General features: G+C 49.7%; 1 protein-coding gene and 2 long non-coding RNA genes across 8 annotated transcripts; 1 reads left to right on the top strand and 2 right to left on the bottom strand.

Moving 5' to 3' along the window:
- Positions 1 to 202: 202 nt before the first annotated feature.
- Positions 203 to 3779, bottom strand: LOC141996284 (uncharacterized). Of its 3 annotated transcripts, none has more exons than XM_074968274.1 (3): positions 3580 to 3779; positions 2177 to 2300; positions 203 to 1935 (listed from the first exon to the last, which is right to left on the bottom strand). In XM_074968274.1, the coding sequence occupies exon 3, from the start codon at positions 1667 to 1669 to the stop codon at positions 899 to 901; it is 771 nt and encodes a 256-aa protein (XP_074824375.1). In that variant the 5' UTR covers positions 1670 to 1935; positions 2177 to 2300; positions 3580 to 3779; the 3' UTR covers positions 203 to 898. The 3 variants fall into 3 exon arrangements, with proteins under 3 accessions (XP_074824375.1, XP_074824378.1, XP_074824377.1); XM_074968277.1 differs by having other exon boundaries at positions 2177 to 2293; XM_074968276.1 differs by having other exon boundaries at positions 2177 to 2290.
- On the top strand, positions 3563 to 14264 carry LOC141996286 (uncharacterized). Of its 4 annotated transcripts, XR_012641520.1 has the most exons (5): positions 3563 to 3717; positions 9237 to 9325; positions 10563 to 10675; positions 11045 to 11182; positions 13460 to 14264. It is a non-coding gene; the product is annotated as an uncharacterized LOC141996286 (long non-coding RNA). The 4 variants fall into 4 exon arrangements; XR_012641517.1 differs by lacking the exon at positions 13460 to 14264 and having other exon boundaries at positions 11045 to 13096; XR_012641518.1 differs by lacking the exons at positions 3563 to 3717; positions 13460 to 14264 and adding an exon at positions 4732 to 4857 and having other exon boundaries at positions 11045 to 13096.
- Positions 7400 to 23613, bottom strand: LOC141996288 (uncharacterized). The gene is made up of 3 exons (XR_012641521.1): positions 23574 to 23613; positions 22887 to 22951; positions 7400 to 7445 (listed from the first exon to the last, which is right to left on the bottom strand). It is a non-coding gene; the product is annotated as an uncharacterized LOC141996288 (long non-coding RNA).
- Between the last annotated feature and the right edge of the window lie 3041 nt (positions 23614 to 26654).

Genomic DNA, 26654 nt, shown 5'->3' with positions numbered 1-26654 from the left:
CCAATTTGTCTAGGTCCTTCTGTATCCTATCCCTCCCCTCCAGCGTATCTACCACTCCTCCCAGTTTAGTATCATCTGCAAATTTGCTGAGAGTGCAATCCACACCATCCTCCAGATCATTTATGAAGATATTGAACAAAGTCATCCGAAGGCCAAGGTCAGGACATTGCATTTCAAACCTCATGGAGACCATTATTGCTCCTGAATGTATCCATTTTATTAAACAATATACTATCAAGTAGAAATGAGAGGTTACAGAGCATAAGATAAATTCTGTTCTGTGTGGGTGCTTATACCGTGCTCATCCCCACAGTATGTGAGCACCCCTACCTATCCATGGTGTAATAAGCAGCCTGTTTGTTCTCTTATCCTTTCCTGGGGGAGAAGTGTGTGCAGTGCTCTGACAGGTTGGGCCCCCATTCCCAGGGTGCCACCGGATGTGCTGGGGTTCCACTGAGTGTGCCTGTCCCCCTAGCCTGGCCCCACCATACTCTGTGCTGCTGTGTGAGGCTCTCAAAGCCCTCTTTCCAGCCACACAGGTAGGGACACGCCCAGCTATAGAATCACCCAGAGTCTGCGATCAGCTCTCTGTGGGAGAGCTCAGCTCAGGGAATTGCCCAGCACTCTGGTATGGTTGCCAACTCTCCTGTGGGGAATTAACTTAAATGTAGTAGTTCATCAGAGGACATTCAGAGAGTCTTGAAAAAGCATAATCAAATTCCATCACAATGTGGGAATCTTATCCCAGCCTCCTGCTCTGCATGACTCTGTTCCAGGAATGGGATTTTATTCTCTGCTTTATAACCATTGCATGTCCCCATTACACGGCCACTCCAGCCTGGCCTGACGCTCTGAGGTTCTTGGGAACTGGCAAAGACGTTATTCACTTGGCCCTTCCCTATTCAGGGCACTTCAAGGATTGCTTGCCTGTGTGGATTCTCTGATGTTTAGTAAGGTGAGAGCTACACCGGTATGTTTTCCCACAGGTCAGGCACTTATAGGGCCTCTCTCCCGTGTGTACTCTCTGATGTACAATAAGTGCTGACGGTACCCTGAAACTTGTCCCACACTCAAGGCATTTATAGGGTTTCTCTCCCGTGTGTACCCTCTGATGTACAAGAAGGTCTGAGCTCTCCCCAAAGCTTTTCCCACAATCACAGCATTTGAAGGGCTTCTCTCCTGTGTGTACCCTCCGATGCCTGCTAAAGATTGAACTGTCACTGAAGGATTTTTGGCACTCGGGACATTTATAAGGTTTCTCTCCAGTGTGTTTTCTCTGATGTGTGGTAAGAGCTGAACTGTATCGGAAGCTTTTCCCACAGGTCAGACATGTATAGGGTTTTTCTCCTGTGTGGATCTTCTGGTGTTGATTGAAATGTGATTTATCACTGAAGCTTTTCCCACAGGTCAGGCATGTATAGGGCTTTTCTCCCGTGTGGATTCTCTGGTGTCTAATAACTTGAGAGAGCTGAACAAAGCTGATCCCACATGTGGGGCAGACATAGGGCTTCTCTCCTGTGTGGAGTCTCTGATGGTTAACGAGGGTAGTACTCTGAGAAAAGCTTTTCCCACACTCAGCACATCTATAGCGTTTTTCTCCCATGTGGATTGTCTGCGGAGTAATATGGGCTGAACTCCCAGGGAAGCTGTTCCCACAGTCACCAAACATACTGGGTCTGTCTCCAGGGGGATTCTCTGCTGGGCAGTTTCTTTGATTTTTCCAACCCCTCTGCTCTGGTGAGCTGATTCACGCTGTCTCTGCTCTGGCTCTTTTCCCGGGTGCCCGTATGGCCTGGGCTGAGTCTCCTAGGATCTCCCCAAACTGTCCCGTGTGGTTCCCCCTGCTCCAAGACTCCCAGCTGAGGATTCTCCTCCTTGGTCTCACTCACCGTCCCAGAGACAGAGAGATAATCCAGTTCAGAGTCACGCCCTGTGCTGCAGAAAAAAGGGGATGAACCAAAAGAGGAGTGGTAAAGGGGAAACACACCAAACAACTGCCCCCAAATCCTTCCCCAGAGACAGAAAGGAGGGAACCAATTATGCCACCTAATTCCAATCTGGATAGTTAGGAGAGTTTGTTTCCACATGGGCACACAGGATTGGTGAAAACTCAGGAGTGGCATTTGTCATGAGAATGTGAAACACGATTTCGGAGCCACTTTTGCCAATTCCTTACCTCTGCAGGCACATCTCAGTATCTCTCTTTCCTCCTCTCCCTGGAGACTGGGGACCCACAGCTCCTCCCTTCACTCCAGCCAGGAGATCATGTCAGGTCTGGAAATGGGAATTCCTACTTGGGGCTCAAGCAAACAAATGAGCAACATGAAGCTAGGGCCCAGCATTCAGTTCTCTCAATAAGTGGCCTGAGTTTCAAAAACGCTGAGCCTGCAACACTGGGGTTCAGTTCTGAGTGTCCAGAGCTATCGATACCAGGCCACTTATTCCGCTGCCTGAATATGGATTTGGAAATGTACTTTTAGGGTCTTGTAACTAAAATTCCTGGCCTTGGTCATTTGATTATAGCACAGACTCTGCCCCTGCCACTGGGAGTAAATCTGTGAGACATTTTTAGATCTGGTCAGTAACAGAGATTTAATAAACTCAGTAATGCCGCTCAGATGGCTAAAGACAAGCATGTGTGGAAGTGTTGGCAAAATCAGATCCTAAGTTAATAAACAAAACTTACCAAATGGAAAAAGAAATCAGTGTGTGTGAAGAATGGAGAGCTATTGAGCCCTCAGAAAACACACACATCACAGGTCATTTTTAACCGGAGCTGAGAGACAAGCATGTCTGACCTAGGAATTCTCTCTGCATCTAATGTAAAGTTACCAGCCTAAATCCTTCTGCTACCCAATTAGTTCAAAAGTTGATAATACTTTTTTAAAATAATGGTAAAAGGGTCATTTCCCCCTTGCTCAAAATGAGGCTAAGTGGTGCTTATTATCTGTTTCCATTACAAATTCACTCTGGACAGAGACTTTCTATCCTAAAGATAAACATAGGGACTGCTGCCAGACTGGCTCAGACCAAAGGTGCATCTAGTGACTTTCAGCAGTTTGTAAGTAACTGAAAAGGTCCCTTTAGAAAGAAATTGTGTAGCCAACGAGCATAATCAAAGGTGCCTCTTTGGGGGACCCCCCTGACCCTGCCCCAGGGCAGCACGTCCCCCGAGCAGCGCGGGGACCAGGCGGAGGCACGAACTGGCTTTTCCTCTCCCTGCCCCTCCCCTTCTCCCCAGGACAGTCACTGCCCCGGGGCGGGGGGGCTGCAGGGAATGGGGCTGGGCAGGGCTGGGAGCCGGGAATCTCCCTCCCCCCATTGCTCCTGCTGCCCCCGGCTCCCTCCTGCCCCCTCGGGCTGGGAGACTCGGGCCCTGGCCCGGCCCGGGCGGTCGCTCTCCCGGGGCCGGCTCGGCTCCTGCAGGCGCAGGGGAGGCAGAGCCCAGGAGGGTCCGGGGGTGGGGGGCAGCAGCTATGGGACTTGCACCCCCCGGGAGCAGAGCTGGGGCGGGGAGGGGCCTTCGGGGCAGAGTCACTTCCCTGCCCGGCCCCCGCGCTTTCCCCGGGGCCCCCTCACCTGCAAGCTCGGTCCGCGCTCGGCTCACAATGGAGGCGGCGGCGGCAGCGTGTGACCCGGGAAGTCCATCCCCAGCTCTGCGGAGAGACTAGAGGGGAAGCCCGGAAGCTGGAAGCCCGGCCCCGCTCCCTGGGATCGGTTAGTCTGGCTGCGGAGGGGGTGGGGGATGCTCAGTAACAGCTGCTGAAGCCGCTGCCCCCCCGGCGCTGCCCTCACTCGCCAGCCCCTCCCGCTTCCTGCAGCAGCCACAGGGCGGGGGCCCAAGCCCTGGTCGGAGGCGGATAAAACAGGGCGGCGGGGGCAGAGGGGAGGATCTAGGGACAGCGAAAAGAACAAGGAGGACTTGTGGCACCTTAGAGACTAACCCATTTATTTGAGCAGAAGCTTTCCTGAGCTACAGCTCACTCCATCGGATGCTTTTTGCGGATACAGACTAACACGGCTGCTACTCTGAAACCTGTCAATATGCAATCCAGGGAACAGGGTGCGCGACTCTTGGAGCAGCCAGAATAAAAGCTGTGTGATGGGGGTACTTCACTCTGAGCAGAGATGAAAGCGGCAAGAGCTGGTGCACCCTACTGGGGCAGCCCGGCTTCCCCGGGGGCAATTTAAATTTAAATTGCCTCCAGAGCCCTGCTGCTAGATCCCTGGGCTAGTGACTGCGGGGCTCCGGGGGGCTAGTTAAAGGGCCGGGGCAGTAGAAGCAGGGGAGCCGCAGGCCCTTTAAATAGCCCCCTATTTAAAGGGCGGGGGCTCCAGCTGCTATCTGAAGGACTAGGGCGGCAGAGGCAGCTGGAGCCCAGCGGCTTCCCCAGGGCTCTGGTGGCTAATTAAAGGACCTGCAGTAGAAGCAGGGGAGCCCCTGGCTGCTGCTGCTGCCAGGATGGGGGGGGGAGGGGGAGAGGGAGGAGGAGGAAGTGGTCCGGGGGCACTTACCTTACAGGGTGGGCTGGGGCTGGCTCTGACCCCCTCAGTCCCGCCCCTTCCGGGGGCCAGAGCTGGCCCCAGCATACAGGTAAGTCACTCGACTTACTTTCACCCCTGATTCTGAGTGACACATGCTGGAGACTGCTGGAGTCAGATCCCCTTGGGGGATTTCTAAATATCACAGAGGACAATTTCCTGGCTCAAAAATTGCTGCATCCCACACAAATGCTATATGAGACCTCTTCCTGACTGAGAAAGAATTGATCAGAGAACTAAACATCAGTGGTAGTTTGAGTAAAAGTCATTGTGACTTGAGCACATTGTTATATGCAAACACAGAACAGAGTCCAGGTGAGTAATATACATGTATATTTTGTGCTTTTAAAAGGGCAGTTTCATAAAGTGGAAAATGAATTGAGCCGAATGAGCTCAGAAGAAGAATTTAAATGGAACAAATGTGGCTGAGTTGGAACAATTTAAATGGAACAAATGTGGCTGAGAATTGAGTGATGTTTAGGAACACTTTAGTCAATGCCTAGAAGCTGACAATTGACGAAGGCAGCACACTGGCAAAAACCCCCACAAACCTGACTTAGAGGGGAACTGAAGGCAGTTCTATAAAATCAACCTACCCACATCAGCTCTGGGCTCCAATCCAGGGCCCTGCAGTGCACAGCCAAGGCCTTCATCTGCTCCAAGCAACATTGACAAGAGGCAGTGGGTTCAAACTGCAGCACTGCAGATCTAGAGTCAATCCCAGGAGAAACTTCCTCACCCACAAGCAGTAGGACAATGGAACAGAGGCCTCAGGAGGTCATAGAGGCTTCTTTGTGGAGGTTTTCAAAAGGGGGGCTGGGTAGCCATCTGTCTCAGACACAACAAACCCTGCATTTTGGCTGGGGGTTAGACTAGAGGAGTAGTTCTCAAACCGCGACCCCCTTCTGACAACAAAATTACTACATGACCCCAGGCAGGGGAACCGATGTTCGAGCCCCGCTGCCAGGTAATGACACTTTCCTATGGGGAGCAGTTTAATACACTACACCTGAAGGGGGTTGAAGATGGGCAGGGGATGTGAGAGCCAGAGGGCATTGAGGGGGGAACAGGGATGTGGGAGGGGACAGGAGGGGGGTGAACAGGGATGTGGAAGAGGGGAGGAACAGGGTTGCAGCGGGTGGGAGGGGGCCACGGGGATGTGGGGCTGCTGGAGGGAGGCTGGGGAAACACACAGGTATCAGGGGGAGAATTTTGGGGCTCAGGGGAGCAGAGCTGGACTAGAGGGAAACTCGGGTGGGGATAAAGGGAAGGAAATGGGGGTGTGGGGGGAGGGGCTGTGGGGAGGCTGGAGGGAGAATATGGAGCAAACAGAGACAGGCTGGGGAGGGCAGAGCTAGGAGGGGGATGGGGAGGGATACAATGGCAGCTCCCCCAGCCCATTGGGTAGGAGAGAGGGAGGGGCTGACCCGCCCAGCAGCCAGTGGCGAATCTTTTTCCCTAGACATGGTCAAACCAGGGATATAAAAGGTTAACTGGGAAGCACTGGGTTTACCAGTTTGCTTACTGGTTAACTGGACCTTGCTAGTTAACCCTGCGGGCCGGCCAGCCAGCCACCCTGGGTCAGAGGAGCCCCGGCCATAGTGGGCTGGCTAGACCTGAGCCATGGCCGCAGTGGGCTGGGGGGTGTGGAGCAGCCCCAGCCCCAGCCCCAGCGGGCAAGCAGGATCCTGGACACAGCCACACTGGAATGACTCCAGCCCTGTCTGCGGCAGGCAGGCCGGCCTGGAGCAGCCCCTGCCGTGCTTGGCCTGCGGGACCCCAGCCCTGGCTGCCCTGCGCCAGCCCGCTGGAGAGACCTCAGGTAAAGTGGTTAACGGGTTAAATGATATCATTTGAATCTGTTAACTGTTGTAATTGATATTTACATCCCTAGGCCAAACAAGCATGGGGGCGCCATCAGAGTTCCCCCTAAAGGCTCAGAATTTACAAGGCAAATATTCCCCTCCCCCACGCCCATGTGCGCACCCCCTGCTCCTAATTTAGTTTTTGTTTTATTAAGACAAGCTCATTTATGTGGGGGTCTGACTGGTGAATGATAAATGCTTGGCGCTGACAGGACTGAACCGGGCCCTACTCCGAGTTCCGTGTCAACCCGAGTCGCTGTTAGCAACAGCAGGCAGGGAGCCCAGCTGGCCTCTTTTTTTTTTTTTAAGTTTGACTCATGCTCAGGTTCAGTTCCATTGAATATGTTCAGTTTCATTTCTGGTTCAAGCCACCCAAAAAAACAAAAATAGAAGTTCAGTGACAGGTTTAAATCCTATTTCGATCTCAGTGGAGGTAAATCCAGCTGCAACTTAGAATGGAAACTGTTTTGATTTTTGATTATTTATTTATTTTGTAACTTAAACTTTAGGTGACTTTTCCTAGTGTTTTTGTGTTGTCAAATATACACGATTATTTTTTTCCCTAAACAATCTGTTTGAGAAACCTACGAAACCATATTTAAACACATGCTTTTGGAACCTCTACAGAGAAAGGATACATTTGAGGCCTGGAAGTTTTCTTTTGACACTCCCTTGTGTTGCTGTTATTGCCAGTACGATTTTTGCTAGTTGATTTAGCGTGGGCATGACATTGTTCAGATGTTCCCAGTACTGTAGTTTGGTAAGTTTTCTTTCTTATGGAGATGTGGCCCATCTGCGAATGAATCAGGCATTGGCCCATTCCTTTTTGGGGCTTTCCATCATCCAGATATCACTTCTTTTTTAGATATTTCACAAGCGTTCAGAAGAAATTTCCATTCGTCTTTCAATTTCAGACGTGTCTGATATTGATTCTCTGACATCATTATTTCTGACTCAAACATTTCCATCTTCATCCATGTTTTGGTGTCATGAAATTTTGCCTTGACTTTGTCCTCTGCTGACAGTGGGGGTTGATGTCTAGGATCAAGATATATATACGAGAAAAACAGATCTCTCTGGGATAGGGGTGGGGGGGTTAGAGGTGGGTATCATCCCCCCAGAGGGGGCTGGGAGGCAGCTTCAGTGGGGAAGGAAGTTTGGAGCACGAATCCTGCCTCAACTGGGGCAACTGGAGGGAGGAGCTGCCCCAGGGGGTGGGGATGGTGGGAGAAGGCATGTCAAGGGGAGAAGTTTGGGGAGCCATTACCTTTGTCCTTGGCCTTGAAGAGTTATTACGAACTTCAGGGCCCAGGGAGCACCCTTCTCTCCCCAGGGGGGCATTTCAGAGGTGGCTCATCTACCTCTGGGCCCCACCTCTGCCTCTCATGGTGTGCAGGCAGCTCCCAAGGTTTTCTTCTCCCTCCCTGCTCTTGCGGGCTGGCCCCCTTCTCTTCTCATGCTCTTCTCACTATCCTGGGGCAGGCCTTTCTGGGGCCATAACCAGCTCATTGGCTAGTTTGTTGTCTTCTCTTACAATGAAAGTAAGATCTCTATATGTTTTTTTAAAAAATAATGAGCTTTTAAAATGCTGAATCTTTATTTTAACTGGTAACAGCCCCTTTCCCCCCTTTTTTTGTTCAGTTCCATTCTGGTTCAGTCAGTAAAACAAATGTCTGGTTGAGATTCGGTTCTGGTTCATGTAGAAAATCCTGGTTTGAACTGGGTCTCCGGTTCCACTATGGGTCCAGATGGGCGAATGAAATCAGCATCCACCTGACTGTCCCTGGGGGCTGCAGGGGCAGCAGAGTGGGGCTCGGTCATTAGCTGCCCCCAGCAGAGGACTCTGGTCATTGCTCAGGCCGAGGAGGCCAGTGTCAGTCTCTCTCTGAGCTCAGGATACTGGAGCCCTAGAGCTCACTGGGCTTCCTGGGGCAGATGCTGCTGCCTCTGTTGTGATCTGGAGCCTGGGCTGAGCAGTTGCTGAGTGGGATCTGTGCTGGGACAGACCATCACTAAACCTCCCTCTGTGCCCAGCCGAGGGGGGATTTTCTCCTGTGTCTGGAACTATCCCCCTGGGGCAGCCCTGGGCTCTGCTGGCATCAGCCCCTGAGCCAGAGACTGCAGGTGATAAGAGAGATCTGGGGTAAGAGCTGGGGCCAGGTTGGAAAGTGACTCTGTAGAAATGGCTCCCGCTGGCCCCATCTCTGCTCCTGAGTGTCTGCGTGTCACAGAGCTGCTGCCCCAACGCACCCGGCTCACACCCCCGTTAGCAGTGGCTGTAGCTATTGGAGAGGAAATGCCCACGGGAATGGCAGGACAGTGACCAGTTCTTCATGCAGGAGGGAGCGTGGAGAGACTGGAAGGGGCAGCTGGAGCAATCAGTAGGGAGGGAGGTTTCGGGCACCCAGCCTTGCCCAACTCCATTCACTGCAGCCCCCTGGGGCAGATTGACTTTCCTGGGGAGAGGCAGGGAGAGCAAAAGCCAGGTCCTGGTTCTGCCTGGTGCCCACGCTGCTGGGGGAATGTGCTGCTGGGGGAATGTGCTGCTCGGGGGACAGTGTCAGGGGAATCCCCCAAAGAGGTGCCTTTGATTCTGCTTTTTTCTGGCATTTGTCTCAGAAGCTCTGTTCCTGGGAGGGTGTAAATGTGTCTCATGGATTTAGTCCCAGTGGGAGAGGTCGGGTCTGTGCTGTAATAATGTCACTGAGGCTTCTCCCAGCATGGCAGAGTCTAGAGTGTCTGCAGGGAAAGAGCCTGGGGGGAATCGGGGTGTGAAATGGACTAACGCTAATTCAGAAATCTCCCAAATTTCCCTTCTCGCCCTGACAGGCTGCAGAATAACGACCCCGTTTTGCTCCAAACTCTCCCATCTTCCTAGGGGCATGGGCAGGGAAATGGCTGTGGTGGATCCAGCTCAGGTAGGGGATTGAAGGGGAGGGGCAGGAAACACTCAGGATGAGGTGGGGGGGACAGGGTGTGATAAACCTGCTGGGACATGCTCAGCCTAGGGCCTGATTTATGAACAGACCCATTGGGAGTGTGTGAACATTCCCCCATTTCTGAAACAGGAAATAAGCCCCTGGACAAGGCTGGGAAGACAGAGCAAAGTGCTGGAGCCTGAACCCCCTAAGCAGAGACTGCAGTGAAATAAAAAAGGGAGATGCTGGGATTCCTCTCCTTATTCCCTGCCCAGAGCCCTACTTCCCACCGCCGCCTGTTCCTATTAGTTGGATGGTAAATGGGAAGACCCCGCCCTCCTCCTGCTGGGAGGGACAAGGAGCTCTCCCCTTCTCTCTGTTCCTTGCAGCCTCCTGGCCACTCTGAGCAGGGTGGGGTGGGATTCTGCTCCTCTGGCCTCCCAGACCTGTCCTAGTGTTGTGTTTCTTCCCCCATGAATAGTGGGATTGTGGCAGGGGCAGCAGGCACTGAGTGGGGGGCACCTGTTGTTTCAGATGCCGGTGACCTTTGAGGAGGTGGCTGTGTATTTCACCGTGGGGCGGGGGGCTCTGCTGGACCCCGGTCAGAGAGCCCTCTACAGGGCTGTCATGCAGGAGAAATATGAGACTGTCCCCTCAGCTATGTGAAGCCATGGGGCCTGCATTTCTGCAGCTGGTCAGGTTCTTCCCTGCTCAGTTAGATGTCAAGGAAGTGGTTCACATAGTCCACAGTGCCAGTGTGAGAGAGGCATTCACCTCCAAATGCCCTTCAATGCAATAGGAGAGTCATGAACGTAATGGACATGCTAATTCATCCCCATCCCTCCAGTTATCACGGGGCAGGAGCAGTGTATTATCCTCTCTACATTAATTCTCACTCAAACGCAGGATCTCTGTGCACCTTCCCTCATGGGACTAGCTCCATGTGTGGGGAGGGCTCTGGGGGTTCAGACATAAGCAGGGGTTGAACACCAGAGCTGTGTGTGCCTCAGCAAATCCCCCAGAGCCCACAGACCCTGAAAATTCCTAGTGAGGTTATGATAACTCCCCCTCCTCCAGACATCAGCCTCTCCCAAGGGGGCTCAGTGACCATGTTCCCATCTGTTCACATCCCACAACCCCCCAGGAAATCATAGGGTCAGTTTTAACTCAATTTGTGACAAATACTGCCTGAATCCTCAGTGCACTCTGCTCATGCCTGATTTCACTCTCTGAGCAGGACTCCCCATTCCCAACCTGCCCTGATCGACCAGCTGGAAGCAGGGGAAGAGCCGTGGGTCCCGGATCTCCAGGCCTCTGAGGAAAGCAACATCCCAAGAGGCACCTGCACAGGTGAGGAATCAGTGTCAGTGACACTGATTCCATCTGGCAAATGAAGGAAAAATCTGAAAATCCCCAAAATGTGGTGTGAGCCCGCCTCAGTTCTGTGTCGTTTCACCCAGGTCAGGCTGTGGTCAGCAGGTATCGTATCATCATGGCAGATATCACTCGTGGCTTCCCACCCAGCCTGTTCACTGTCTGGAGTTTTCTCCCTGACTTCACTTCCCTGGGAGTGTTTGGATGGGGTGTGGAGACAGAATCCAATTTCTCAGTCTTCCCCACAGTTACTGTGTTGTGTTTTCCCTCTTTGCTACTCCCCTTTGTGCCCTTTCTATCAGCCCAGGAACTGACTTCTGCCTAAATTCTCTCTCTCTCCCGCAGCAGGTGACATGAGAATGAGGACAGGAATCTACAGCAGAAAGGTCCTGACCAAGTGGAACTGCAGGGGACGGTGAAGAGCTGGACAGTATTTTTTTCCCAGTGCTTGGAACAGAGAAAAGCCTGGCGTAATCAGCACAGGTCAGAGAGAAAGCTGGGAAACAGCCCATGGAAGAAAGTGTATGCATCCACTGAATGTGGGACAGGAGGACACTGAATGTGTCCCCAGGAAACCACAGCCCAGCAGACAATTCACAAAGAAAAGAAACCCTATAAATGCTTGGACTGTGGGAAAAGCTTTGTTCAGCAGTCTGGCTTTATAAAGCATGGGAGAATCCACACAGGAGAGAGGCCATATAAGTGCTTTTATTGTGGGAAAAGTTTCAGTGCACCATCAGCCCGTTACATTAGAAAACACACATGGGGTAGAAACCCTTTAAATGCTTGGACTGTGGGAACAGTTTCAGTCAGTGCTCAAGCGTTATTAAGCATGGGAGAACCCACACAGGGAAGAGCCCCTCAGATGTTCTTAGCTCCAACTGAAGCATTTCCCATGCTAACACCACATTGGCCATCAGAGAGTCCTCCACATAGGAGAAAAATTCTCTCAGTGCCCTGACTAGGGCTGGCTATAGTAAAAAAAACCCTCCATTTCCTGGGGAGAGGCAGGGAGAGCAAAAGCCAGGTCTTGGCTCTGCCTGGTGCCCCCGCTGCTGGGGGAATGTGCTGCTGGGGGGACAGTGTCAGGGCCATTTGCTGAAACAGACTAACACAGCTACCCCTCTGAAACTTGACACCCACCCTTGGAGCAAGGGGTTGGGGCAGCCCAGGCTGGGGACTTCCATCCTTCCTGCCCTGTTCCAGCTGGGGCTCAGGAATTCCACACACCCGCTCCCCAACGGCAGGACAGCCCAGGCTGGGGACTGACTGTCTTCCACCCCAGCCAAGGCAGCCTGGGATCGGGACTTCTGCCCTGCCCTGCAGCCCTGTCCTCCTGCGGCCCCAAGCTCCTACCGCGGCCCCACGGGCTTCCTCCTGCAGCGTCTCCTGGGGGCTTCCGCTCCTGCCAGCTGCAGCCAGGGCAGCGTGGGCTCAGGAATTCCCCCTCCCCACAGCCGAGGCAGCCCAGGGGCTACTGGGGGTTGAGGAGGGACAGCAGGGTCCCATCACTGTTGTGGTGTTTGGGCAGCAGCAGCAGCCCTGAGAGGGGGACCCTACACCCCAGAGCAGGGTTCGGGGGGAGAGCATTCCCTGGTGCCGAGTGCCACAGGCTGACTGTGCCTTGTGTGAAGAAATACTTCCTGTTGTTTGTTTCAAACCTGCTGCCTAGTAACTTCATTGGATGCCCCCTGGTTCTTGAGTTATGTGAGGGGGTAAATAAAACGTCCTCGTTCACTGTTCCCACCCCAGTTATGAGTTGGTAGCTCTGTATCGTAGCTCCGCTTAGTCGCCCCTTTCCTAAGATGAACAGTCCCAGTCTTTTTAATCGCTTCTTGTTTGGAAGCTGTTTCATCCCCTTCATCGTTCTTGTTGCCCTTCTCTGTACTTTTTCCAATTCTAATATATCTTTTTTTGAGATGGGATGAGAACTGCACACAATATTCAAAATGTGGACGTATCATGGATTTATGTAGTGGCATTATGATATTTTTTGTCTTATTATTTATCCTTTTCCCAATCATTCCTTCCATTCTGTTTGCTTTTTTGACTGCTTCTGCCCATTGAGCAGATGGTTTCAGAGAACGATCCACAATGATTCCAAGATCTCCTTCTTGAGCGGTAACAGCTCATTTAGATGCCCATAATTTTGGATATATAGTTGTGATTATTTTTTTACCAATGTGCATTACTTTGCATTTATTAACACTGAATTTCATGTGCCAGTTTGTTGCCCACTCACCCAGCTACTGGCTATAGAGATACTCCTCCCTCAGTGCCATGAGCCCCACTCTTTCCTTCTATTTACAGCCCCCCTTTTTTACACTTGAATTCCCAGTCCTTGGTCTTCTGGACATCTGCAATGTATGCCAGTCCGTTGCCTCAAGAGAAGCAGTGCCCCCCAGTTTGCTGGTTTCACCTGTATTTAATTCTCTGCTTAGCACAAGTTACTTAGACGTGTCTACAGTAAAAATAAATTGAAGTTTATTTAACAGAACTTGAGACAGAGATTCTAATGAAAGCTGGTATATGGATTTGGAAACATACAGTTACAGGTTAAAGAAAAACATGTCTCCTAGGCAGTCTCCTAGGCTGTACTCATTTACAAGTTACTTCCTGTCTAATAAAGTATTTCTCATCCAACGGTGTACCTGTCCAGTTTCAAAAGCTGGGATGCTCTTTTCATGAGACACGGCTGCTGACAGAGTCTCTCCTCCAGAATGGATAACATCTTGTGTCCTTTCCTATTCTGTTATACAGGCAGGCCTTGAATTTACGACGTTCGAGTTATGACAAACGGCACTTACGCCGTTTATAAAACTGACACCCTGTTTTGACTTTCTGACATCGTTTTTGACTTTCCGGCAGCTGAGAGGACGCAACCCAAAGCCAGCAAACAAGTTCATACGTTCACAGCGATGTTCTGTGCCACCCATCTCCCTAACTCAAGGTGCTCAATTGCTGTTCCGACGCCATTTTTATGTGGTGGATCTTCGCACTTCCAAACTTTTTCTTAAAATTTAGTGTTTCTTTGCCCATAATAATGGCAGAAAAGCGAAAATCTGGTGAAAGTGGTGTTTCTTCTTCTACGAAACATAGAAGAAATTTGAATACAAAAATTGAAATAATTGAGAGGTCCGAAAGAGGTGAGATGCCAACTGAAATCAGCAGAGTTTTGGGGATCCCCCAATCAACTATAGCAAGCATCCTGCAAAAGAAGGAATGGATTCAGAAACGTGTTAAGGGCTCGGCTCCTATGCAATCAACTGTGATAACTAAGCAGCATGTTGGACTTATTGCCCAGGTTGAGAGATTGTTAATCATTTGGCTGGAGGATCAATATGAACGCTGTGCTCCGGTGAGTTCAGGCAGAATTCAGGAAAAGGCTGGGAGTCTTTATGACGATCTAAAGAAACAACTGGGGGAGAGTTCTGACACTGAGCCTTTTAATGCAAATGGGGAATGGTTGATGCGGTTTAAAGCCAGGGCCAATCTGCATAACATGAAGGTCTCAGATGAAGCTGTCAGTGCAGATGAGCAGGCAGCTCGTGTTTTTCCTAAGACATTGCTGAGATCACTGAAAAGGGTGGGTATTGTGCTCAACAAGTTTTTAATGTTGACGAAACTAGGCTCTTTTGGAAAAAAATGCCGTCGAGAACCGACATTGCCAAAGAGGAGAAATCCATGCCAGGGTACAAAGCTGCTAAAGATAGGATCACTCTTTTGTTCGGTGCAAATGCTGCAGGTGACTTTAAACTTAAACCTTTGCTTGTGTACCGTTTGGAAAACCCCAGGGCTTTGCACAGGTATTCCAAAGCATTCCTCCCAGTGATATGGAAATCCGATCCTAAGGCACAGGTCAATAAAGACATTTTTGAGGATTGGTTTAATTATCATTTTGTGCCAAGTGTCAGGGATTATTGCAGCAAAAACAATCTTGCATTTAAAGCATTGTTAATCCTCGACAATGCTCATGGTCATCCAATCAGCCTTGGTGACATGCATCCTGACATCCAAGTGGTGTTTCTGCCCCCAGACACCACTTCCTTGTTGCAACCCATGGAACAGGGGGTAACTGCATCCTTCAAGGCCTGCTATCTCAGGAGCACATTTGCTCAGGCCATCTGGGAAACTGAGAAGCAAGGTGGACCAACTCTGAAGGAATTCTGGAAGAGCTTCAACATTTGCCATGCAGTTAAGAACATTGATGAGGCATGGAATGAAATCAAACAACCCGATTTGAATGGTGTTTGGAAAAAATTGTGTCCTGATTTTGTGTCTGACTTCAAAGGCTTTACTGGCACTGTTAAAAAGGTGACCAAAAATGTTGTTGTTGTAATGGGCAAAGACCTGAACTTAGACATTGCACCAAAGGATGTTGAGGAGTTGCTGGCATCACATTCTGAAGAATTAACTAATGAGGACCTCATTGAATGGGAACCGCAAAAAGTGGCAGAGGAACAAGAAGATGCACCCACTGTTCAAGAGACTCCTCCTCGTAAAGTCTTGACAATAAAAGTGTTGGCTGAGGCATTTCAACATTTGGAAGCTGCCATGTCCTTGTTTGAGGAGCATGACCCTAACATTGAACGCAGTGCACCTGTGAATAGGGACATAGAATCATAAGAATATCAGGGTTGGAAGGGACCTCAGGAGGTCATCTAGTCCAACCCCCTGCTCAAAGCAGGACCAATCCCCAATCAAATCATCCCAGCCAGGGCTTTGTCAAGCCTGACCTTAAAAACTTCCAAGGAAGGAGATTCTACCACCTCCCTAGGTAACGCATTCCAGTGTTTCACCACCCTCCTAGTGAAAAAGTAAACAAGGGCACACTGCTGACTCATATCCAGCTTCTCGTCCACTGTAACCCCTAGGTCCTTTTCCGCAGAACTGCTGCCTAGCCATTCGGTCCCTAGTCTGTAGCTGTGCATTGGGTTCTTCCGTCCTAAGTGCAGGACCCTGCACTTATCCTTATTGAACCTCATCAGGTTTCTTTTGGCCCAATCCTCCAATTTGTCTAGGTCCCTCTGTATCCTATCCCTGCCCTCCAGTGTATCTACCACTCCTCCCAGTTTAGTATCATCCGCAAATTTGCTGAGAGTGCAATCCACACCATCCTCCAGATCATTTATGAAGATATTGAACAAAACCGGCCCCAGGACCGACCCCTGGGGCACTCCACTTGACACCGGCTGCCAACTAGACATGGAGCCATTGATCACTACCCGTTGAGCCGACAATCTAGCCAACTTTCTACCCACCTTATAGTGCATTCATCCAGCCCATACTTCTTTAACTTGCTGACAAGAATACTGTGGGAGACCGTGTCAAAAGCTTTGCTAAAGTCAAGGAACAATACATCCACTGCTTTCCCTTCATCCACAGAATCAGTAATCTCATCATAGAAGGCGATTAGATTAGTCAGGCATGACCTACCCTTGGTGAATCCATGCTGACTGTTCCTGATCACTTTCCTCTCATGTAAGTGCTTCAGGATTGATTCCTTGAGGACCTGCTCCATGATTTTTCCGGGGACTGAGGTGAGGCTGACTGGCCTGTAGTTCCTAGGATCCTCCTCCTTCCCTTTTTTAAAGATTGGCACTACATTAGCCTTTTTCCAGTCATCTGGGACTTCCCCCGTTCGCCACGAGTTTTCAAAGATAATGGCCAATGGCTCTGCAATCACATTCGCCAATTCCTTTAGCACTCTCGGATGCAACTCGTCCGGCCCCATGGACCTGTGCACGTCCAGCTTTTCTAAATAGTCCCTAACCACCTCTTTCTCCACAGAGGGCTGGCCATCTACTCCCCATGTTGTGATGCCCAGCACAGCAGTCTGGGAGCTGTCCTTGTTAGTGAAGACAGAGGCAAAAAAAGCATTGAGCACATTAGCTTTTTCCACATCCTCTGTCACTAGGTTGCCTCCCTCATTCAGTAAGGGGCCCACACTTTCCTTGGCTTTCTTCTTGTTGCCAACATACCTGAAGAAACCCTTCTTGTTACTCTTGACATCTCTTGCTAGCTGCAGCTCCAGGTGCGATTTGGCCCTCCTGATTTCATTCCTACATGCCCGAGCAATATTTTTATACTCTTCCCTGGTCATATGTCCAACCTTCCACTTCTTGTAAGCTTCTTTTTGATGTTTAAGATCCGCTAGGATTTCACCGTTAAGCCAAGCTGGTCGCCTGCCATATTTACTATTCTTTCGACTCATCGGGATGGTTTGTCCCTGTAACCTCAACAGGGATTCCTTGAAATACAGCCAGCTCTCCTGGACTCCTTTCCCCTTCATGTTAGTCCCCCAGGGGATCCTACCCATCCGCTCCCTGAGGGAGTCGAAGTCTGCTTTCCTGAAGTCCAGGGTCCGTATCCTGCTGCTTACCTTTCTTCCCTGTGTCAGGATCCTGAACTCAACCAACTCATGGTCACTGCCTCCCAGGTTCCCATCCACTTTTGCTTCCCCCACTAATTCTTCCCTGTTTGTGAGCAGCAGGTCAAGAAAAGCTCCCCCCATAGTTGGCTCGTCTAGCACTTGCACCAGGAAATTGTCCCCTACGCTTTCCAAAAACTTCCTGGATTGTCTATGCACCCTGTATTGCTCTCCCAGCAAATATCAGGAAAATTAAAGTCACCCATGAGAACCAGGGCGTGCGATCTAGTAGCTTCTGCGAGTTGCCGGAAGAAAGCCTCATCCACCTCATCCCCCTGGTCCGGTGGTCTATAGCACATATACAACACGTACAGCTGCTACAGAGAAATTTACAAGGAAAAGAAGAGAACATCTGCCCAAACTTCCGTGGGCACTTCCTTATGCTCTTCCAAATCACCTCAACAACTCCTGAAAGCCCCATCCAATTAGACCCACCTGTGAGCTCAGAAGAACGTGTCCCATCTCCTTTTTCATCCCTTCAGTAGGTTTCTTAGATCAGCAATGCCCAGGAATGATGAAGACAAGTTATGTTAAAAAAATTTTAAGGCTTTAAAATTTGTCTATGCTTTTTAGATCATTTGTGGGTAGGGGTAATGTACAGTGTACCGTACTGTACAGGTACTATATTTCTTTATGTATTCTTAGTGTCTGATTCTTTTATGTCAACATGATTGCTATTTTCAATATGAACACATTAATGGAGCTATATTACTCGTCTATAATTGATTGAGTATAAAAATATGGGTGAAAATAGTATATCGGGCCTCGGTTTAGAAATCAGTCCCCCATTTTTAACATTGTTCCAATGGGAAAATTGATTCCAAGTTACGACATTTCAACTTAAGATGTGATTTAGGAACCAATTGTGTCATAAGTCCGAGGACTGCCTGTACAATTACAGTTTATTGTCTCTTCCCCCAGGGGTCCCCTATTCAGAGACTTTTCTTGGGGTTATTTGTCTTAGTAAATGCTCAAGCCTGCTTCTGGTCCAGACAGTAAACACAGGGCTTGGGCTGGGTTCCGGAAGTCCATTGTTCTCAATGTTGCTTGAGACAGTCCTGGGTCTCTCACCCCACCCCCAGATGAGATCTTTCACCTCCAACAGTTTTGGACACTATACCCTACATGTTACATGTTAATAACTGTGACAATCAGTTAGACATTAGCTTCGGCAGAGACCACTCATGACACTTTTCAATGAGATATTGAGAAGATGGTTGGAGGCAGGTGTAATTAGTCATTTCCCCAGCTCACCAGCAGATGTCAGCAGAGAGCTCCTACCTATTTGTTTGCATGTATTATTTCTATGTCTGGATTTAGGAAAATAAGGTATAAACTTGTTTCAGAGTAACAGCCGTGTTAGTCTGTATTCGCAAAAAGAAAAGGAGTACTTGTGGCACCTTAGAGACTAACCAATTTATTTGTATTAAACTTGTATTACTGATGTAGTGATATTAAGTGGCAGCCATTAAGGGTGCTTCAGAAACAATGAGTTGTGAATGGCCTTGTTTACCTACAAGCCTTCCTGTGTGCTTGGGGGCCGGCCCAGGAAGATTGGTGGCTAGGGTCTTACAGAGACATGTGACCATGTCACCTGATACTGGAATCCATCTTAAATCTGGTATTTTTCCAGATGGGAATGGCTAGGGGGTCAAACCAAATAAAGGTTTCCCGCCTTGGGGAAATCCTACATAAGGCGGAGGAAGTAAACAATGATTGTCTTCAGCTGGCTTAAGAGATGGCCTCCCCACCCCAAAGAGATACCTGAAAGCATCTGGAAACAAATGGACTGTAACCACAGGGGTGGGAGAGATTGGCTGGACCCAGGCCACAAAATACATCTTTGGCCTGAGAAGGACTTTTCCTGAAATAACATCTAGGGTGAGAAGCTATTATTTGTAACCACTTTCTTAGTATATTAAGCTGAGCCTTACGTGTTAGTTTTATTTTACTTAGTAACTCACTTTGTTCGGTCTGTAATCTTGTTATATTTACTTAAATCCTACCTTTTATTCTTAATACAATTACTTTTATTTATTAATAAACCCAAGTGTAAGGAATTGTTACCGGGGGGGTCGAGAGGGGGGGAAGAAGCTGTGCATATCTCTCTTTCAGTGTTAAAGAGGGTGGACATTTATGAACTTACCCTGCATAAGCTTTATGCAGAGCAAGATGGATTTATCTGGGGTTCAGACTCGCAGAAAGGCTGTGTGCTAAGCACTGGACAAGTCCCTATTAACTGAGAAGCCCCAGGGCTGAGTGTGTCTCTGTGTCTGTGCTGGAGCTAAACTGGAGTGTCTAGCTCTGCAAGACGGAGTTGAGGGGTGCCCATTCTGGCAGGGGGGTTATTCTCAGCGGTGTTCCAGCGCATTAAGTTACAGTCTCAAGGGGTTTCTGTGGCCGAACGCATCACAACCATGATCAAGTCACCTCTCGATTTTCTTTTTGGTAAATTTACCATGTTAAGCTCATTAAGTCTTTCACGATCAGCTTTTTCCTCAAGCCCTTGAATCATTTCTATGGCTCTTTTCTGCATCGTCTCCAAGTTTTTCAACATCCTTTTTAAAATGTGGACACCAGAGCCACATGCAGTATTCCAGTACTGGTCTCACAAACACCATATTCAGAGGTGAAATCACCACCTTGCTCCTGCTCACTTCTCCCCTGTCTATACATCCACGGATGACATCAGCCCTTTTACCCACAGCATCACCCCAGGAGTGGGGTTGTGCCCCCTCACTCAGGGTATCCCCTCCCAGGGGAACCCCAATCCCCTAAACCCACCTTGCCTCAGTGGCTACTGCCAGTCTTCATCTAGCCCCCTCTCACTGGAGCAAACTGCAGTCTGTAATGGCCACTCATCATTGCAAGGGGGTTGGACCTGCTGCCTTTCCCTGCAGCCCCAATACCTCCCCTGGCCTTTAGCTGGGACTCGCCTGCCCTTCCCCAGCACAGCACAGCTCTGCTCAATGTACCCTGTACCATAGCCGCCAACTCCGTGGGTGCTCCGGGGCTGGAGAAAAATTAGTGGGTGCTCTGCACTTACTGGCAGCCAAGCTTCCTTCCATAGGGTCATACGGTTGGAAAGGACCTCAGGCCTTTTATGATGAGATTACTGGTTCTGTGGATGAAGGGAAAGCAGTGGATGTATTGTTTCTTGACTTTAGCAAAGCTTTTGACACGGTCTCCCACCGTATTCTTGTCAGCAAGTTAAGGAAGTATGGGCTGGATGAATGCACTATAAGGTGGGTAGAAAGCTGGCTAGATTGTCGGGCTCAACGGGTAGTGATCAATGGCTCCATGTCTAGTTGGCAGCCGGTGTCAAGTGGAGTGCCCCAGGGGTCGGTCCTGGGGCCGGTTTTGTTCAATATCTTCATAAATGATCTGGAGGATGGTGTGGATTGCACTCTCAGCAAATTTGCAGATGATACTAAACTGGGAGGAGTGGTAGATACGCTGGAGGGGAGGGATAGGATACAGAAGGACCTAGACAAATTGGAGGATTGGGCCAAAAGAAATCTGATGAGGTTCAATAAGGATAAGTGCAGGGTCCTGCACTTAGGATGGAAGAATCCAATGCACCGCTACAGACTAGGGACCGAATGGCTAGGCAGCAGTTCTGCGGAAAAGGACCTAGGGGTGACAGTGGACGAGAAGCTGGATATGAGTCAACAGTGTGCCCTTGTTGCCAAGAAGGCCAATGGCATTTTGGGATGTATAAGTAGGGGCATAGCGAGCAGATCGAGGGATGTGATCGTTCCCCTCTATTCGACACTGGTGAGGCCTCATCTGGAGTACTGTGTCCAGTTTTGGGCCCCCCACTACAAGAAGGATGTGGATAAATTGGAGAGAGTCCAGCGAAGGGCAACAAAAATGATTAGGGGTCTAGAGCACATGACTTATGAAGAGAGGTTGAGGGAGCTGGGATTGTTTAGTCTGCAGAAGAGAAGAATGAGGGGGGATTTGATAGCTGCTTTCAACTACCTGAAAGGGGGTTCCAAAGAGGATGGCTCTAGACTGTTCTCAATGGTAGCAGATGACAGAACGAGGAGTAATGGTCTCAAGTTGCAATGGGGGAGGTTTAGATTGGATATTAGGAAAAACTTTTTCACTAAGAGGGTGGTGAAACACTGGAATGCGTTACCTAGGGAGGTGGTAGAATCTCCTTCCTTAGAGGTTTTTAAGGTCAGGCTTGACAAAGCCCTGGCTGGGATGATTTAACTGGGAATTGGTCCTGCTTTGAGCAGGGGGTTGGACTAGATGACCTTCTGGGGTCCCTTCCAACCCTGATATTCTATGATTCTATGATTCAGGAGGTCATCTAGTCCAACCCCCTATTTTTTGCCCCAGTTCCCTAAATGGCCCCCTCAAGGACTGAACTCACAACCCTGGCTTTAGCAGGCCAATGCTCAAACCACTGAGCTATCCCTCCCCCTGAGTGCCATGTTTGTGCTCCTCCACCTACTTCCCAGTGCTTGCCGCCACCAAACAGCTGTAGCAAGCTCCGGGAGGAAGTGGGGAGGAGTGGGAACGTGGCGCGCTCAGGGGAGGAGGCAGGGCCAGGGCGGGGATTTGGGGAAGGAGTCGAATAGGGGCAGGGAGGGGGAGGAGTTGGGGTGGGGACTTTGGGGAAGGGGTTGGAATGGGGGCAGGGCAGGGGTGGAGTCAGGGCAGGGCCAGGGGCAGAGGGGGGTCGAGCACCCACCAGCGCCATTAGAAGTCAGTGCCTTTGCCCTGTACTCCCAGGCAGCTAGGCCCTTCTCACTCCAGGGCTAGAGTGAGCCTGACCCAGCTCCTCACTTAGCCCTTATATCGGGGCCAGCTGTGGCCTGATCCGGTGTGGCCACAGCTGTGGCTGCCTTTCCAATCAGCCTACTTCAGCTGCCTTTTACCGTTTTCCTAGGAGCTGGGTAACTGCCCTGCGACTCCCCATCAGTGTAAATCTCTCTCCCCTCAGCCTCAGGACTCTCTGTTTTGGACGTTGCTAACTTTCACCCAGTGCAGGGGGCACCGGATCTGAGCAGGCTCAGGGAACTCTGGCCCTGGGATGAGTGACACCCTACAGTGATGGCCATCCATGAGGTGCAGAAGTGGGGGATGGGGCATAGAGAAGGGGCCAGAGTTTGGGCCCCTCAGTGGCTTCTTGGTGTGGCTCCATAAACACACAGATCTGCCCTATCCTGATGCCTCCCCCACCAGGGGAGCGCTAGGGGCTGCAGGGCCAGGGCTGGACTCAGTGTCTTGACATTTCAGCTAAACTGCTGCATTCCACAGGGCTCTGAAAGCAGCAGCCGAGTGGGGACGAGTCTCCCCCAGGATCAGCATCTCAGCCAGACGATGCCTGAGGCCCTGCAGCGCTGACCCTGCTGCCTCTACCCGGGGCGTTCTCCTGGCTTTGTTATTACAGGTTTCAGAGTAACAGCCGTGTTAGTCTGTATTCGCAAAAAGAAAAGGAGTACTTGTGGCACCTTAGAGACTAACCAATTTATTTGAGCATAAGCTTTTGTGAGCTACAGCTCACTTCTTCGGATGCATCGGTGGGGCTTTGGGGAAGGGGCAGGATAGATCCTGGGTTGCCCTTAAATTCAAAAAGTCATTTTGGGCATAAAAAGGTTGGAGACCACCGCTCTAGGCTTTCTCCAGGTTGGGTCACCAGCTCCCAGACCAGACCATTTCTGTTACGTTCTCTACTTCAGCTTCTCTCTCACACACCTTCCCCACCCGCACCTTACCGCATGCCACCAAAACAATACTCACCAAAGACCTGGCGGCTGGCTCATTCATTCATTCAGTTGCAGACTGCTATTGTTCCCCACATGCAACTGGAATGAACAGTGACTATTAAACTCAACGATTTAAGGGCAACCCAGGATCTATCCTGCCCCTTCCCCAAAGCCCCACCCCCTCCATCCCCACCCCTCGCTCTCCCCCACCCTCACTCACTTTCACCCAGCTGGGGCAGGGTGTTGGGGTGCAGGAAGGGGTGAGGGGTGTGGGCTCTGGGAGGGAATTTGGGTGCAGGAGGGGGCTCCAGGCTGGGGCAGAGGGTTGGGGTGCAGGAGTGAGGAGTGCAAGCTCTGGGAGGGAGTTTGCCCCATTCTGGAGCCCCCTCCTGCATCCAAACTGTAATGATGTTATAACACACAAATCCCTTATTGATGCTGTAAAGCACAAATCCTTTACAACATGTTTAAGAGCACCCCAAGCCATATTGTCTTACAGTTTAAAGTGATGCATCCTGCTTACGTTGATCAGTCGTTCACAGGTTGCTGACAGAAGTTGTTAAATATTCTTTAGGTCTTACATGTATAAATTCCTTTCACAATCAACACACACACACAGGCACACACAGACACAGCCACACAGCCACACAGACACACACACACACACATTAACCCATGGACACACATACACAAACCCTATAACTTTGTCAGACAGACTTACTTTGCTGACTACACTGTGCTGTCTCTCCTGTGCGCGCTCTGTCTCTTTGCCGTCTGCGCCAGTGACAGGACAGGGCTCCCTCTGCTGTTGTTGTCTCTGTCAGCGCTCTCAGCCGTCGGCTCTCAGCTGACAGCCTGACCGTTACACCGTTCTGCCGGAACTTTCTAGTCACTTCCTCTAACGTTCTAACCTGTCAGTTCTATTTTTAGACTGTGACCATTATTTACCTCGCAGTGACATTATCTGCTGCTTTTTTTTAGCATTGTTCTTTACCACCTTTCCTGCACCAGTTTGGTTGTCTTGGCGATTCTATTTTTAGTGCTATGTGACCAGCAGCTTCTATCTAGTGATGGGGTGACTCTTGCTGATTCAAAATGAAAGTCAGGGTTATCAAACGGAGTCTGGGACTTCAAAATGGAGTTTCTCGGGTATCAATAGCAGCTTACAAATTTGTCTTATCTGCTCTGTTTGCCTGAATTGGTCTCCCTGTCCTGAAACCCCCTGGATTTCTGTAGTTCCGCACCTCTTCACTATTTATCTGTAACAATGTTATTTTTATGACAGTGTCCAGTGGTTCAGGAACCCACTGCAGAGGTAGGGCACAGTGGAGCAGCTACAAAAAGAGAGACGGAAGGAGCCTCACATCAGAATATTCCACAGCTTAGTTGTTGGCACCCTTGTCTAAATGGGGCAGGGGCCGGAGGAGGAGATATTTTGATCCTTTCTCTCTCGCAAAAGCGATAGTGGATGTGATGCTGGCAGACCCAGCACTGGCTGAGGCCCAGACCCCTAGGCCTCACTGACAAATGCATGGCTGGATACCAGTTTGCGTCACCTGAGTGTTAGTACTGGATTGCTAAGTAGAGATTCATGCCCCTTTGCAGCCCAGATTTAGCCATCTATGTGTGAGAGGTGGGAAAGGCTTAGGACACCCTTCTCCCTTTGTCAGCCTCTCCCTTGGCTGGCTTAGATGGCTCCCTGCCTACTGAATTGGCTTTTGTGAATCACATTGCGAGGTACCTTCAATGCCCATGCATTGTACAGGGAGTTTAGGCCCCTAACTCTGCTTTGTGGATCACAGTGTTGTTCCTGTGATTTTCTAACTGCCTAAAAACTAGACCCTGTGATGCTCAGCATTGCCGTGCTTAAGTCCCTTCCTGGATTGCACCTCTCCGCAGAGCACAGCTAAGCAATTCCTGGGCAAGAGACAGAGCACAGGCTGGACAATGACATACCACAGTAAAACCCAGACTCTCCCGATATTCCTTGTGGGTGCTGGGGAGATACAACCAGGTCAGGAAGCAAATCCCAACAACTGCAGCTGGGACATGAAAGTGGAATGAACAGGAAGAATGGTTTGTAATGCTTTATTTACAGTAAGTAACTGGAAAGCAGGAAAGTCAAAGGAGCTGGGAAGGAGCTTTAATAACTACAGTGTATGGCCAGGAGATTCACAGCTACTGAGTACAGGTTTCTTAATGGCACTACAATAGCACTGATGTGCAGGAATTAATCTAGGGCAGTGGTTCCCAAACTTTAACAACCTGTGAACCCCTTTCACAAAAATGTCAAGTCTCACTAACCCCCTCCTAAAAATGAATATTTCCAGGGATTTTCTCCTAACCTGAGTATAAATTATAAAAGCAATGATCTTCAAAATATAAAATTTGTTTTTAATGACATGCTTATTACACACTATTTATTATTTATCATTACAGTATTTTTATTACATTATGAAAATGGCAACGCTCTTCCAAGATCTCACTTTCGTAGCTTGTATCACTTTGAATAAGCCTGTTATAAGACAAGGCTCCTAGGTTTTATCCAGGAGTATCAGATGTGAAACAGCATGAAAGTATTTAAGAAGCCAGCTCATATCATTCCTCCTACACAAGCATTCAGGTCTTGAGCAATCCAGGCAAACAATGCACGTTACAACAAAGCTTAAACTTGTTCTTCATAATAATTTTAAAAACAATACTAGCTGCCTATTTAATTTTAAAAACAGCAAAAAATATCCACCTCCCTTTCCATTTCTTATAAGGAGTCTTGAAGTTTAAATCTCCTCAGTGTGCTAGTTATGCTTGTTTTGATGTGCTTAGCTCTTGGAAGTCCAGGGGCTCCGGGCTGCTGGCCCCATGCTGCCCGGGGTCCCCAGAGACAGATCTGTCTGCCATTAGGGAATTTTTTCCCGAGAACCCCCAGGGGTTCACGAACCCCCGTTTGGGAACCACTGATCTAGGGAAATCATGAGTTAGTCTCACTTTCAGTAACATTTAATACAGCTCTGTCCTTGTCACAGCCCCTTTTCTTTCATTCTGTCCTTTTCTACTCTCAATTTTCCTAGGCCCCCCTTCCCTTCCCTGTGCATCTCCCTCTCTCCTCTCCTCTCCGTCACAGATCTTCCCCCTTGGCTGCTCTATTCTTTTCTCCGGATTTTATCCCTTCCCCTCTTGCTGCCCCCTGGCCGGTTCCCCTGTCCGGGATACTTTCCTTTCACTCTTTTCATTTCTATTGTTCACTATTTCTCCAGGATTCTCTATTTGTTCTTGTTTTATTTTAATTCACATTTTCTTCGTGATTCTCTTCCCTCTGGTTAAACCTGCCCTGTCCTGGCCTCTCCCATATTCCCAATCTCAGGAGTTGATTTATCATCTTCAATGTGCGTGTGTGACAATTACTGTGTTACCCGCTCTCCCATAGTTACAGGGGAAGGTGACTTTGGCCCCTGTGGCAGGAGACCCCAGTGAGAGCTAATGACACAGATTGGTACAAAATGAGGAGCCAGCATATGTGCTGGAACGAGGGGTGCACCCCTGGCTGAAAGTGGTTTCCGTTATATACAGGATTTATAGTGTGGCTCAATGCCATCAGTGGCGCTCAGCTCCCCCACTATAAAAATGATTCCAGCACCCCGGGAGGTATTCCAGGGTCACAGAGACTGAGATGACAGTAGCTAGAGCAGAGGCGGATTTGCAGTGAAACACAGGGTGTCCTGGCACGGGGCCCCCTGTTAGCCGATGGCCAAGGATGTTTGGTGAGGTGCCAGCTATGCCCGTTTTATACCATCCGTGACTTTAA

The sequence above is a fragment of the Natator depressus genome, chromosome 11 (genome assembly GCF_965152275.1).
Source record: "Natator depressus isolate rNatDep1 chromosome 11, rNatDep2.hap1, whole genome shotgun sequence".
In the NCBI taxonomy this organism is placed as follows: Eukaryota; Metazoa; Chordata; order Testudines; family Cheloniidae; genus Natator; species Natator depressus.
The sequence above is the reverse complement of the archived record's forward strand: the minus strand, read 5'-3'. Positions and strand labels throughout refer to the sequence as shown.